At 39.2% G+C, this 15,658-nt stretch overlaps 1 protein-coding gene across 1 annotated transcript in view; it reads left to right on the plus strand.

The window, feature by feature from the left end:
• The window catches only part of Lgr4 (leucine rich repeat containing G protein-coupled receptor 4), a 92,989-nt gene that overhangs the window by 56,549 nt on the left and 20,782 nt on the right, over positions 1–15,658 (plus strand). The window contains exons 3-4 of the mRNA XM_028766890.1: positions 11,009–11,080; positions 12,280–12,351. Of these exons, the coding sequence (XP_028622723.1) occupies positions 11,009–11,080; positions 12,280–12,351 (144 nt within the window). The remainder of the gene's footprint in view (positions 1–11,008; positions 11,081–12,279; positions 12,352–15,658) is intronic.

Consider the following 15,658-nt stretch of genomic DNA (forward strand, 5'->3'; position numbering starts at 1 on the left):
TTGATTTTCTATTAACATGATTAGGTTTTCCAACAGGGTAATAAGGTGAGCCCTTTCCTTTATTTGTTGTCTACTCTTAAATAAGCCATGCTTATTCAGTAGATGTTAAGTAACACTATATTCCACCATAGGGACTCAGAAGGACTTGTTCTTTACCTCCTCTGCTCACCACCAGTTGCTTTGAGTGCTATCTGTACTTTAGTGATGATTATGTTGGATGTGCTGCAAATATTTGTATTGAAGACATATATGGATCTAGAACTATAAAGTATAAACAACTTGATAAAAGCTAGGATTTTCAAAAATGAATATAAAATTAATGGAAACTCTATGTTCAAAGCCTGGACATATAGTTACAGAGAAAAAAAGATTAACCAATTATTTTCTCACCTGAGAGAGATGATCTTTGTTGATATTTTTTCATGTAACCTAGAGGTTTTTGAATATATTAATATACTTTCTTTTAAAAAATAGAATCTTTTAAAAATGTATTATTTATGCTCATTTGTCATAATACTAACACACTGATAGAGGTGTTTTACCGGTAATGAATATATATTATATTTTCTTCTGAATATTTCCTACTGTTTTGGTGCTTATTTGTGTTTTAAAGAAATTTAGAAACTCCTTACCTAGTTTTTGTATATTTTGAGTTCTGGGAACCAAATTCAGGTCCTATAAGAGCAGCAAGTGCTCTTATCTGCAGAGCCATCTCTGTAGCCCCTTAATGTACTATCCTTAGTTGTGCTATTTTTGTTACAGCTTAGTGCGTTCTTTTCCTAAGTTTCTAGAATTAGAATTATATCTGACTAAAGTGGAAAGTTAAAAAAAAAAACTCAAAAAACTAAAACCAGTGACTTAAAGACATAATGCTTTCTTTATTTGCATGCCTATGAGATCTGCAGCCTAGCAACCAGGAGCTACTATTGAGAATACAGTTATTAGAAATGTAGAACGTATCGTTCTTGTCTGCAGCTCTTTGCTTATGGTGTTCACCTCCAGCTCATGTTGCTAATGTAGCTGCAGCCATCGACAGTCACTTTTCAGAGGAGGAAGGTGGAAGGAGAGGATGGCAATGTCTCACTTGGTCACTTCTTTTAAAGAACCACCTTGAACATAATCATACAGTACTTCTGACATCTCATTGGCTAGAACTTAGTAACATGGATTGTTAACAGGAAATGCTGGCTAAAAAGAGCTTTGTCACTTGGACTCACGTCAGGATTCTGTTACTAGGTAAGAAAGGAAGAATGTTTATTGTCAGGTCAGTCAGTTAAAACAACTTTTGGCTACAAGTAACAGAACTGAATTTCTTATTTAAACAGTAGGAGGTGTATTCTTATCGTGTACGATACAGTGGCTTAAACAGCTTTAGAGCTCAGCCATTCAATATAGTTCATTCTGAGCTCTTTTTGCTTAGTGAACCTTTCCCTGCCTTCCTTTCCAGACTGCTCTCGTAGTCCATCCTCACCACTTAACTATCTATGTGTGTCTTGACATTTTGTGATGTGAATAAATCAGCAAGTCAGTCTCTGCTGTGCAGTCTGACTTTTCAGGCAGAGTGCATTGTCTGTGTGGCTCACAGCATCAACAGTAACATTTAAATTTTATTTTTATTCACTTATTATTCTGTGAGTGTACAATGAATGTGCATGGATGAGTATCATGGCTCATGTTTGGACGTCAAAGGACTACAATTGGAAGTCAGTTCTGTCCTACCATTTTGGGGTCCAGGGATTAAACTCAAGGCATCAGTCATGGCAGCAAGCGATTTTACACTCTGAGTCATCTTGTTGGCTTGGTAATCCTATCTTTGAACTTAAAAGTAGGGGAGAGGTTAAGACAAAGGATTTCTCCTCATTTTGAAATTATCAGTGCAAGAAACTTTGTCAGCACAGATAGAAACTAAGTTCTGGAGTTCCTGATTGATGGATGTAAAAGGAATGAGAAGAGAGACAGCTGAGAAAAGGCATTGCTTCCCTTGCTGTCCTGTAGTAGAAAGGTGATAGCTGCTGTTCAGTGTTAGGTACAGATAGTTTAAAGATGTGTTATACTGTTTCCTCTCACAGGTGTCATATGTGTTCATCATCCAAAGGCAAATGATTAAGTGCTTAGAATCATTACCAATGTCATGGTTCTCAACTGATTTACCTCAAAAATGTCTTCTGCGGGTGACTGTGATGATGTGGGAGACACAAAAGGCCAATATGGCGCAGGTGGAATCTAAATACCTCTGAGTTAAATAAAGTTCTTTAGTATGTGGAAGAGCACTAGATGGCTTCATGCCATGTTTTAACAGGGATATCATTATTTTTATTATAGATTACTGTATTATTTAGTTGTGGGGGCATGGGGGAGAGTTTCTTCTTGTAAATGCAAGCTGCTTTAAAAAACAGTGATAGTTTTGTGAAAAGGCTCTAAGTACATGTGTGTCTTTAAAATATTGCAGTTTGATGCATTTTAGTTGCTTTCTTAATCTTTCTGTTAGGGCCTCACTGTAGAACCCAGGATGCTCCACAAAATACTTGTTTATTACAGGTCTGTTTCAAACTTGTTATTCTTTTGCCTCCAGCACACACACACACACACACACACACACACACACACACACACACGCACACGCACGCACACACACACTTTAATAGGAGCTGTATGAAGACATAAAAGCCTTCCTGAAGGTGTGAAAAATGTGGATAACATGGCTGGAGATATCGCTCAGCATGCCCAAGGCCCTAGGTTTGAGTCCTAGCACTGGGATTGGGGTAGGTAAAGAAGGAAAGAAAGAAAAAGCAGTATGGAAATAAGCCAAGCATGGGTAGTGGACTTTGGAAAACTTTGATTTACTGTGTCAAATGAGGTTTAACTCTGGTAAGTAGAATGTCCTAAGGGATCTAGAAAGAATGATTCTTAATTATTGGCCTTTTTTCTCCACTACAAGAGTACTTCTTTCTTGTGGCTATCTTGAAGTCAGTGGTAGAAAACACCAAGTGCAGTGTTCGGCATCTGGGATTTACATTGCTTTATTTGCACTGTTATGTTTCTAGGATTCGTGTTTTTAGAGGTGTTATAGGACATTAGGCTGGGGATGTCAGGGGCAGAAGCTCACAGTCTCCGTTTGTTATAAAAGGAACCACAAGTAATAAGCTGTTAAGGTGTATTACGTGTTTTAAGGGCCAATGTAATAGGATAATGGAAATGAAAAGGACTAAATGAGTCCTCAACTTTTATTGTCTGTGTTGATACCAAATAGTCTAAATGGGAACCAGCAGATTCTTTGTAAATTTTTTTTTCAACAGAAGCCCCATAGTTCTGAACATATAGGCAGGGCTACAAATTTAAATGAATATATGACTTAGGATTAATAATACAAGTGTTTTATGCTGTTGAAAATGGATGCTAACATTTTATATCCTTCTGATTTCAAATAATGTTTAGAAAAGCTGTCTGATGGCCATACTTGCCTAGTATTGACTTTGAACTGTCTTTACAGGAAACATCACAGGCTGATGGTTTAGCTATTGTACATTATAAGCAGTATGATTGACACTGGCCATGCGCCCACTTGAGGGACTCAGTGGCATTACAGGAGAGGCAGCCTGGACATGTTTGGGTTTGAACTGTAATATTTCCTTTTGCTTATCTTCAAAGGTAGTGTAGAGAGAAGCAGTAGAGGAGGATAGAAAACATTGCTGAGGGCAGAAAAATATTGATTAGACTGAGGGGCAGTACTGTGCTACTTTGCAGTAGGGTTAACAGGAGCATCTTGTAATCACCTACAGAATGAAGGTTAGGGACATGAGTGGATTGCAAGGGTGTGCAGCCTACTTCTCAACCTCTTCATGATGCGAGAAGAGCTGTCTTTGTAAAGCTGTCTTGTGTGGTGAACATGTTTCCTTCCTCCCATCCACAGTTGCTATGGTTTCACTGTCCCTTCTCCACCCCATGTCTCCTCAGAACAGCTGCTACATTCCCCCTAACTCAGTCAATATCGGTCAGTGTACTGATTGCAGTCTTTGCTCTCCTAAATATTGACTAGAATTCTGGCCACCATGAAATTTATGTAATGGCCTCAAAGCAGTGGTTTTTTTTTCAAATAACACCTGCTGGTTTACACGGCATTTCACAGTAGCCTCTCTCCTTTTCTTTAAAAATATTTGGTTTTATGTGTATATGTGTCTTCCTGAGTGTATATACATGTACTATATATGCGTAAGAATTTGTGGGGATCAGATGAGTCCTTGGATCACCTGGAACTGGAGTTATAAATGGTTGGGAATTTCCATGTGGGAGCTGGGAACTGAACCTGAGTCTTTTGCAAGAGCTGTGAGGGTTCTTAGTTGCTGAGCCATCTCTATAGCCCAACCTCTCCTTTCAGTTGCTTCTCAAATGAAGAAATCCCAGTCTCATTGGGTGCAACTGCATGAGCTTATTAATCTCCTGGCCTACATTTCCTTCTGAAATGTGGCTTGCTCACTCATATCCACCATTGACCCATCTCCCACGTTTCATGTAGTATATTCATTAAGAGTAGATACATCATTGAAAACTCTTACTCTACAAAGCTTCTCCTCTAAGGAGCTCTTAATATGAATCCATGGTGCTTATGAATAATAACCATAAAACAGATTCATAAGGACACTCACACTGCACTACTTGGACCCTCCTTGGAATGGCCTCAGATACATTGGGAGAGTATAAGCCTAGGGAACTGATGTCTCCCTACCATCAACTTTTGTTCATCTCGTCTTTTTTTCTGCTTTCTTTGCTCCTGAGACTCTTGTAGCAAGCAGAATAAATAAGTCCTGTCCTGAAGTAGACTGTTTGGGATCACTATTTCAAGTGCTGTTGGACTTTTCAATTCTTCAGGTTTGTATATACAGTACAGTGACTTGAGGTATTACTGTTGACCCATGCACTGATCTTTCCAACTGTAAGCTCCCCCTCAATACTTGCAGCATACATTAAAAGAGGTGAGAGCTGCACTGGCACCTGCTACCTTAAAGTCTAGCCAAGTACTTCTTTCCTGTTGAAGGGAGGAAGGAGACTGAGGGAGTGGAAATGGAAGAATGGAAAAGGAAAGCTCATCAGGTAGCTCTCCAAGTTTCAAGTACCAATATTACATTCTCTTGAGTCTTATATTGGGGCTTGAGGCATTACAGCATATCTTCTGTACACATGGTCTCATGCAAGAATACAAAGTGAATATAAATTAGTTCCCAGTCATAAGGAACATTGTAAAAACACAGAGAAAGATGCAGGGGGTGGGGGTGAGTAGTAGCCCAAGGCAAACTAAGATGCACCAGTGAGAAAGTTCTACTTCAGACTCCTGTGGAACTACAGGAAGGTGATGTCAACTGGTTTCAGTTGACAGAGGTTGGGACATGGGGTTATCACAGGCAAAGAAAACAGGTGTGAGTGGTGAGTTCTATAGAAAAGTTCTGATGTGACTGGATATGTAACAGTCAATGCTAAGTTGTAGGAGACAAGAACACTGGGTTAAGGTGTAAAAGAAGAGACTTATGTTGAAGGTCTGGAAAATTCAGTGGGTGTAAAATGAGGCTTTGAGAATTTTTTTCAGAATTGAACATTAAAGAGCCAGAGATGGGGTCAGATCTGCTGTAACGAGTTAAGGATGGTTGCGAGCCACCAATATGGCTTCTGGGAACCGAACCCAGGTCCTCTGAAAAAGCAACACATGCTCTTAATTGCTGTCTCACCAGCTCCCTCACAGTATTTAAGTAGATTGAGGCAGAAGTCTTGTGGACATTCATGGGAGCAATCTAGGTGAATAATAATAAGTCTAAATTCATACCACAGAAAGACTAGGCGTGCATGGCTTGAAACCTTGTAGAGCGATTCTCACTATCTTGGGAGCCAGAAGCTACTGAGGTACACAGGTGAAAAACATGAAGCCTGGGACTATCTATGTGTGTTTGCAAAAAGAATTATACCACATCTACCCTCTGCTCTCACCTTGATGGTATTTCCACAGCTACTGAGGAGTTGTACTAAATAATGAACAAAGACGCATTGTATGGAATAAAGTTTTATGAGACCTTCAGCTAGGTCCTCAAGTAGCCCTAAATTTAGACGATTGTTATCTGTGGCACAGAAGTACAAACCCAGGTATGGAATGGGAAATGGCTGCTCTTTGTTAAAAGACATCATTGGTCTTACTTCTTCCTCAGGATCTGCCACCATAGACCCAGTAAGAGTCCCTCTCCTGGGCATTGAGAGGTCTCTTTCTCATCTCCTTCCCTCTGGGCCTTTTTGGCTGAGAGACACCTGTACTGTTAGTCTGCTGGGAAATTCCCCCATAATTGCAGTTCAGATCTCCTAATGTATAAGCAGAGCTTGTCACCTTTGGGCTGCTAAGGCAGAGCTGTTGATACTCAAACAAAGCTGTTAGCTTGCCCATTGCCCAAGTCCATAGTGTTCCGCCTCTCCTCTGAGAATGATTTCCTAATCTTTTGGTGACACCACAGAAGCACATCAGGTCAGGAACAAGTGGATAAATATTGAGGCAGCTAAGCAAGCACTAGAATGCTGGCTCCTTTACTTTGTAGCTGTATGATTTTTGCCAAATCACCTAACCTCTCTGGTGCTTTAGAAAAGCAGGGTTGTTATCATGTTATTAATATGAAAGAGCCACTGCATGCCATCTATTTTGACCACTGCACCTTGTAAGATCTTAGATGTTTGTCTCCTAAGGACTAGGGGACCAGGCCCCAAGTCCTGTCATTTACTCATCTTGCTTTTTATTGGATATGAACTTTAAGACACAAAGTACCCCCAAGATGTGCTGTTACAAGAAGTGCTGACTTGTAAGAGCATGCAAACTGAGCAGTCTGTGAAAAGTCTGGGGAGTGACTCCTGAAGCTGCAGCAAGTATCATTCCTTACCACAGCAGCTTTGGAAACTTCAGCAGATGAAGGCTGCGTATGCTGTATTTCTCCCAAGAAACAAAGTCATCGAGTAGTGTGCCTCCTGCGAGGCATTGTCACCCATCCACCACACTCACACTCACGGTGTTTCAGTTCTCCAGACTGTTGGCTTGTGTTTCAGGGTAAGCCTCGTGCACCGAGCTCATTTTGTCGTTTCTATTAACAGTAAGTCAAGGAGAAGCGGAATGCTTTTTGAAACTAGGTTACTTTAGCATTCACATAGTTTATAGAGAGGCAGAGATTTGGGGGAAAGGAAGCAAATATTTTGACTAATGTGGTTAAATAGTCTTTTTTGTTGACATGTTAAGATAATCAGGTGTTGTATTTTGGCACTTGCTTGGTTACTTAGTACTCTTTCTCATGGTCATGCCATAGAATGTTAAATTCCCCAAGGAAGGCCCACAGATATCAAGTTGGTAAAAGCTAATGTTAGAGACAAGGGGGCGAAAGACCTTGAAAAGCTGTGTTTATAGAATTTCTGTTTTGGTGGATGCTTTTAGCCCAGGTTTTAGGGACAGCTGGGAGGAGCAGGGTTACAGGACTATTTAAGGCACTCGGAGAAAGATGGCTTCTGCCACTTAAGGCTCTTATGGTGCAATCTGAGCTTTGAAAAATGTGGTCTTTTAAATACTGTTAGAATTGTGAGCATTCTTAGTTGAATTTATTGACAGAGCCTGAGTGGACAAATCCTTTCATTGCTTATGTGGAGCTTGCACAGAGGTGGGCCACTGGAAGCTATGTACTGCCACCGGGAAAGTTTGTGAAGAACTTTTATTTGTTTTGTTGGCTGTGGTAGAGATTGAATCCAAGGCTTTGCCCCTGTTAAAGTAAGCTTTCAGCTACATTCCCAGTGCAGGGAGGACCATCATAGGACACAAAGCCAGTGAACTCCTAGTTGAGAAGTTTCCAGCTAATGATGTGGCATACTGATGGGTGGGAGTGAAAAAGTATGGGCTGTCTGCTCCATTCTGAGACGCATTTGAACTTGGCCTATGAGATTAATATGCAATAAACGGCCAGAAGGTAGCCTGTGACCATGTTTAATTTTGCGCTGTAGTTACTTATTTATGAGTTTCCTTCCTTCAAGGGAGAAGCAGGGCCACTGAGTGTGTAAAGAATGTCAGTGAGGCTCCACAGTGAAGCCGTGAGATGATGTAGCATTGACACTGGCTACTTGGGGAGGTTTGGGAGCAAGAAGAGAAATATTTTGAAAGGGTTTCATTGAAGAAAGTGTAAAACTGTCTTCTTTCATTTTTCTAGTTTGTATGCTAATCCTTAGTAGTGAAAGACTATGATTATTTTAAAAACAGAAACTGGTGTACAGTAGTTTTTTCTTCTTATTTATTCTTCTCTTTATACATCCTATCCTGAAAACTTGCTCCCTAACCCTCTCTCCACTCCTTTCAATCTCCGCCATCATCACCTCTAGTCTCCTCTGGATCCACTGCTCTTCATTTCCCTTCAGAAAAGAACAGGCCTAGTGATACCACTGAATGTGGCATAACCGGATGCAGTAAGACTAGACACAAGCCCTCATAGCAAGGCTGGACAAGACAACCCAGGAGAAAAAGGATCCCAAGAACAGGCAGAAGAGTCAGAGACAGCCCCAGTGCCACTGTTAGGAGTCCCACAAACCTACACAAGTAAAGCATGTATGCAGTGGACCCAGCCACAGACCCATGCAGACTCCGTGATTGTTGCTTCAGTCTTGTACAGTAAAGTTTTAAATATTGATTTGTCTATTTCTAGCTATGTGTGTTGGCATCTGAAATAGACATGATATGTCTGAATATGGTTATGCTGCAGATGAGTTGCAAGTAACTATGGAGGCCAGAAGTGTGGAATCTCTTCTGGAGCTGAGGTCAGGGGTAGTTGGGAGCTGCCCATTGAGTGCTAGGGATTGAACTCAGGTGCTCTGCCAGATCAGCCCCAGCTTATAACTTTGAAGCCATCTGTCCAACCTCTTAAATCTTGGTTTTGAGCAAACAATTCATGAATTGAGCAGTTGCCCACCAGAAATGGTTCAGAAGCTCCACTGAGAAAATGCAAAAGAGAAGATTTTATTGGACCAGCATAGAAGCCATGGGAATTTTTTAAAATCATGAACACATGTATAGTTATTGTTGTCTACTTCTGCTTCGTTGAACTTAAGTGCTTGTTTTCCTTTAACTTAGGCATTCATTAAATATAGCTCAAGTTTTCCTAATGTTTGCAAAGTAAGCAAATTGTAAGTCACTTATCACTTAATAAAGCAACCTGTTGGCTTTGTCTGCTTAGATTCTTTAGGCAGCGCTGCCAATTTAGACAGTATTTAAAAGGCTGATGGTAATAAAGTAGCATGTTGGGACACCCATGTTGGAAGCCTCAGAAGGCATGTGATATAGTCACTAGGCTACGAGGGCATGGTGAGTGATGGCCTACACCCCGTGGTAAACTTGCGGCTTGACTGAGAATCCAGCATCATTACCCTTTGCCAAGGAAGCAGTTATCTATCATCCGCACCACTGGGGTTTCTGAGTTTTATTTCATCTATCTGTATAACATGTGTCTGCTATGGACTAGAGGTCATGCAGAGTCAGGTTTTCTCATGGTGTGTGCATTATCAGTGGTATAAAACCTTAGAAAAACGCAAGACTCTTAGAGTAGAATTTCAGACATTACTTTGAATTCATAAAGATATTTTCCCTGTGTTCCTAAAATCAAGGTAAATATAGCTGCTTAAAGAAGGGGGAGAGGATGTTGTTGTGTTTAGCACTAAGGAGCAACTAGAACTTGATAGTGAATGAATAAACTCAACAAAGCCCAGGGAAGTAGGGTGCTGACAGAGTGATCAGAGAGAACAGAGGAAATTCTTTGTTTTTTTCTTCTCGATATCTATTATATTTAAATGTGTGTAAATAAGTGTTTTGGTTGTATGTATGTATGTATGTATGTATGTATGTATGCCTCATGTGTTCCTGGTGCTCTTAGTGATCAGTAGAGGGTCCAGCTCCCCTGAAACTACAGATAGTTGTAAACTGTCATGTGGGTGCATGAAACCAAACCTGGTCCTCTGGAAGAACAGCCAGTTGCTCTTACCAGCTGAGCCATCTCTCCAGCTCCTGCATTCTTATTTTTGATAGAGGGATTCACTGTATATCCCAGCATGGCTTTGATCTTGAAATTGTATTGTCTTGGCCTTCTGAGTACAGACATGTATTATCTGACTGGAAATAGACCTTTTTAAAGGAGAAATTGTAAAGTTTGTTTTATAAATTAAAAAACTGATTGATACTAAATTATAAATAGAAGTATTTAAAAGGAAGACATGGAAAGACTATTTAAAAAATCAGGTATAGAATCCAGCTTCTTGAAAAACTAAACTTGGTAGAACCAAGAGGTGGGGTCTACACTCCATGACAAGGAAACACAACTTCTGTGCCATAGTCCTGAGGAAATAGGAGGAAAAGTGGGGAAAGAACACAAAATAATTCATAGTCTTTCTTATTTATTCACTTTACTCCCACTTAAATGCTCTACTTAATAATTTCTTCAGGAAAACATTTCTTTAAATGTGTACTTTTAGGCCTTTATTTGAAATCTAGGCTCCCAAACTCGTTTTGTCTGGAGTATGCTGTCCTGGGTTTCTGTGGAGATAACAGGCTGACTTGCCTCCTAAAAGCATTCTTCCTGGACAGACTGGTTTGCTCTGCTCTGTGTAAACAGTCCTGCCTGCTGACTAGTAGTCTGTATTTATGAGACCCTCAGAAAACACTGCAAGCTGCATAGTGACTGTGAATAGCAAACTTAATTTGGCTTAATGTGTTTTAGCTTGCTTGACCTCACCAGAATAAAAATGTGCCTACTTAAATTATTGTATTGGAAGTTTAAAAAAAATCTAGACCCTCTTGATTCACTGGAAGAATCTTGGGACTGTTTTAGCAGAGGTTTAAGTCCCTGTTTAATGTCATGTTGTCTTGAGAAATGTTTAGCATAGAGTTTTAATCACAGATAAGGTTACTGTGGATTCTGAATGTTAACTTTGAATTACTATTTTTTTCTCTTGTTACTTTTTTTTTTTCTAGACAACTGGCTGGTAACGACCTTTCTTTTATCCACCCAAAAGCCTTGTCTGGGTTGAAAGAACTCAAAGTCCTGTAAGTAATGCAGTTTAGAGCTTCACAGCTGGCTGTGTATTTTCTTTCTGCATAGTCAACATGCTTGGAGCTAGGTTAAGCACAGTTTCTTTTAGTTGAGGATTAAAAGATTTAAGGCATGGCCAATGTGTAGGGGAGAAGGCTAGAGGCTGGTCTGGGGAAACTTGGGTCTAGATAACGAATGTTAAAAATCTAAATAGTTAAGTATTCTGAGCTCCATGGTATCACAGACTTGCCATGCTGCTAATATATCGAATGAAAATCATATTTAAGCTTTATTGGGAGAGTTTCATTTCTACTTACTTTATAGCTACAAGGGTATTTAATTCACCTACCCTAAAGGGAGAGAGCTTTAAAAGTGCTTTACATATTAAAAGAAATTGAAGTGAGGTGAGTCACATCAATGATTTATAAAGATATTTATAAAAATAGCTAGAGATCAGAAGAGAAATTCCTGGCCATGCAGGGGAGCTTGGAGGGTGACAGACTGGAGATCATGTAGGTTGACAGCCACTGTTTCACCTACTATTGTCACTACTGTTCTGGGCAAAGTCACAAGGCCTCTGGTTCAGTGTGTTTAGGTGGTCCTGTTACTTCTTCTATTCTGTGGTTATGATTCAAATAGTTATTAACATGAAAAGAGTGGCTTTAGGTAAAAATGGAAAAAAATTGTTTTTCATAGAGATGTGTGTCTCTGTTCATCAGATCTCAGCTCTCCCATGACTGAGACTTAATTATGTCCATACTCATCCTGCAGGCACTGAAGACATTGTTGCTGCTCCATAAGGCCCAATGTCTGCTCTCCTTGCAAACTGCCTTTCTCTATCTAATGCCCAGGTTGCTAAGCTCTTCTTTCTTCCAATTTGAGCAGGCGTTAGAAACTCTAACTGGCTTGTTGATGAAAGTAAAGTTGTTACACAGCCTAGTGAATCTTAACTAAGGTATCTGGGAAAGAAACAAGCCCTGGAAATGTGGATCACCTAGTAGCTCCATTGTAGATGGCCTGGAATAGCAGCATAAATTTCATCTCTTGAGTTTACAGCAAGTGCTTAACATTTTGCAATTTTCTTGCCTTAGATGCTTTCCACCTCACCCATCCCAGTTTTGATATTTTTTAAGGGAAAAAAATGCTCCATATTCTTATATGGAAAAAATGGTAACAATTGCTTATTAACCACTAACCAAAAATTTCCTTCTAGAACACTCCAGAATAATCAGTTGAAAACAGTACCCAGTGAAGCCATTCATGGACTGAGTGCTTTGCAGTCTTTGTGAGTATCCTTTTGTCTTCTGCATTCTTGGGTCATTGGAAGGCCACTCTGGCTGCTACATGAATAAGGAATGGAAACCCCAAGGCCAGAGGAGATTTATCCTCTTTCCTGGGATGAAAAATAGGGATGGCCAATTGCTGTTATCAAAATATCCTTTGGCAAGGCAGAAGGTGGTCTTTGGTTTACTTTCTTTCTTGACTCAGAGGCTGGGGGATCTTCTGTGAGTGTGGCATGCACTACTGTCAACACGTACATGGCTGCTGGTCACAGCTCTTTGAAACCAGAGGTAGAAATGTGCAGGAGTTCTGATGATGTCTTGTGTCCCAACAGCCATAGATATGACTCGGGCTTAGGCAGCAGTGATTGTATAAATTGAGTTTAAAGCCTCTTTTGTGGCTCAGAATACATATACGGGATAATTTATTTGGCTGTCTGAGCTGCCTCCTTTCCCATTTTTCTTTTTTTTAGATAAAACTTGTTTTATGTGGCAAAATCAGGGTTTTAATTTGGAATTTTTTCCATGTCATTTATTTTAAATGCTTTTCCAAATAGGACTTTGTTTTTTACATTCTTTATATACCAAGAATTTGGTTTTATATGGATTCTGCTTTTCTTACATTGGAGTTCATGATAGGTAGTGAGTAAATGCCTGTAGAATGTTAAGTAACTTGCCCAACAGCACATAGCTAGTAAAGGCACAGTAGGGATTCAAAACCAGACAAACCTGTTCCAGAATTCTAATTAATCTGAATTTCTTAGCAGATATTCTAGTAGTAAGTGTAAAGTGAATGTTAGAGCAAAAATATGCTAATAAATCACATGTTGTAAAAGTTAAACATTAACTCATACTTGTCACAAACAAGGAATATCCAGGGTGTTAGCCATTTAATTTTTAGTTCAAGTAGAAGTTAAGATTGTGTGTAATAAGCAGTTCACTTTGCAAAAGTGGCAAGTTATGGAATATCAGGATTTGTTGCTCACTAGAGTGAATTTGATTTTTAAAACAAATCAGAATGAGTTGTTTTTACAGAAATATTTGGCTGAGTCTTTATTCTCTTGCATCTAAGGATGCAGAGCCATTTGACTCCTAGATGTGAACTCATTGAGCATCATAAGTAGGTCCTGTTTTCTTTTGGTACTTTACAGTTAATTGGTTTGACTTTAAGACCTTCACACTGAATCATTATTTTCAAAGACTTAATGATCAAAGGACCAATTATTTTGCCTAGTTCGAAGGCAAAAAAAGAGAAGACTAAAATCTCATTTTCAACTTTAGGACAGAAAAATTACCAAGAAAATTTCAATAGATTGTTTCTAATTTATGGCCAACAAGTACCTTTGAAGTGCATGTGGTATTTGTTAGTAAAATGGGTGAATTGAAGTGGTGTTGGTACAAAAATTGGAAGCTTCTCCCTCAAAAACAACGAGTTAACCAAAGCTCGGTGTGGACTCATCACTCAGTGCTCGAGGTGTTTGAATTATCTCAGATTGTTATGAGACTAGAAACCCTACAAAAAACACACAGTCCCCTTCCCCCTCCCCTCACCCCATGCATGTGCATGTGTGAAGTTCTGGTCTGCTTTCCTATTTAACAAGCTGTAGAAGGAGCTCTGTATCAAGTGTGCTGTGTTTAAGAGAGAAGTGTTCTTGAGTTTGTTAGCACAGTGTGGTCAGATGAGCTATTGTTGAAATTCTACCCTGGTGTAAAACAGCCTTATCAGCACTTGAGTCGGTTTTCAAATCTGATCTTTAGACCCAAGTTACCTTAAAGATTTCCTTGTGGTTTCACCACAGACCTTAAAAGGAGCAAAGTTCATTAGGTGTTGAAACTGACGAGAAGGGGTTTGAGATAAGTGTATACTTGATGGTGACTATAAAGTCAGAGTGAATTGTAAGTATCAATAAAAAGATAATTTAACAACCTCTCACACATTCAGTATCTAAGTAGAATATTAAAGTGGCAATCAGAATTAGCTCTAAGGTAGCTTTTTTATGTCAAGCTTATATTGAATATTATATTAAATATTAATCTTAAAGATTAAATATCCCTAATTTCTTCAATACTTTAAATTTCAACTGTAATATTTGGCCTATTGCAAAATTAGAAAAAAGAGCTTTTGATTATATAGAATATTTGTTTATTGATCACAGATTTTTTTACACTAGAACAGTTACGGAACGTGTGGGGCCACAAACTGTGCCCCAAGCCAGATTCAGTCAGCCATCATTAATAATCCAATTAGAAGAGTCCAATTAAGTAGGAAGCAGAAAAAGGAGATTTGTTCAACATAGGTACATTGGGAAGAGGAAAAGAAAGATCCACTGAGCCTAGAGGTCCCAGTTTTAGGATCCTAAAGTAAGATTAAAGTTTAAATGGAAGGCCACAGACATGATCATCTAAACAGTCCCAGTAAGGGTATGGTTCTGCCTGCCACCGACCCATACTGATGTGCATCCGTTGGATCCTACACTGTCCAATACTGATGTGGTTTGGTTAGATCCTACAAGGTAGTCAGAGAAGCTGTTAGACCTGTGTAAAATCTGCCAGGCCCGTAACAGAACTACATGTAATATTTTATCACTATAATTTTATTTAAGGCAAGAAATTAAAAGATATGAGTTTTAGTACTAAAATGTATTTCTCACAATTGATATAATATACATTTTTCAAGACGAAATGTGGTTAATACATTGCTAAACATTTAGAAAGGGAAATTTTTTTTAGCACTTAAAAAGTAATATATACACACTGTGGAGTTTTGATAGTAGATAGTAGAATATGTTGGAAAAGCTCACATAACCACTCTGAGAGATACTAGGCTGCCTCAAATCTTGTATAGGAGACCACTGCACTATGGCTTGGTCTGTTAGGATAGCTGTTAATAGTGTAGGCCACTAGGACACAGCCGCACTTCTCTCTTTTGGTGGTGGTAGTAGGGACTGAACTCAGCTTTTCAAATACTCATCAAATGGTCTACCACCAAGTTATACAATGCGATGTTTAAAGATTTTCCTTAAAGTGTTGACCTCAGTATAAGTCTTTACACTTATAGGTGTGTCACTAACATCCACGTTAATTGAGTATAAAGATTAAACCCAAGTCCTTTTTACAACAGTCTACAAATCTGAGTCTATAAGTCCTTTTTACTTATCTAACTTTGTATTCCAGGATCTATTTGTCTATAGGACTTCTCTTTGCACTCTTATTTGTGTGCACCTTTCTAATTTTGGAAAAAACGTTTAGCAGAGCCCACATCTTTGCCTGTCCTACTGGATTACCCCTTTGTATAGAAGATAATTTCATTGT

This window comes from Grammomys surdaster, unplaced genomic scaffold (genome assembly GCF_004785775.1).
Source record: "Grammomys surdaster isolate TR1022 unplaced genomic scaffold, NIH_TR_1.0 170, whole genome shotgun sequence".
NCBI lineage: Eukaryota > Metazoa > Chordata > Mammalia > Rodentia > Muridae > Grammomys > Grammomys surdaster.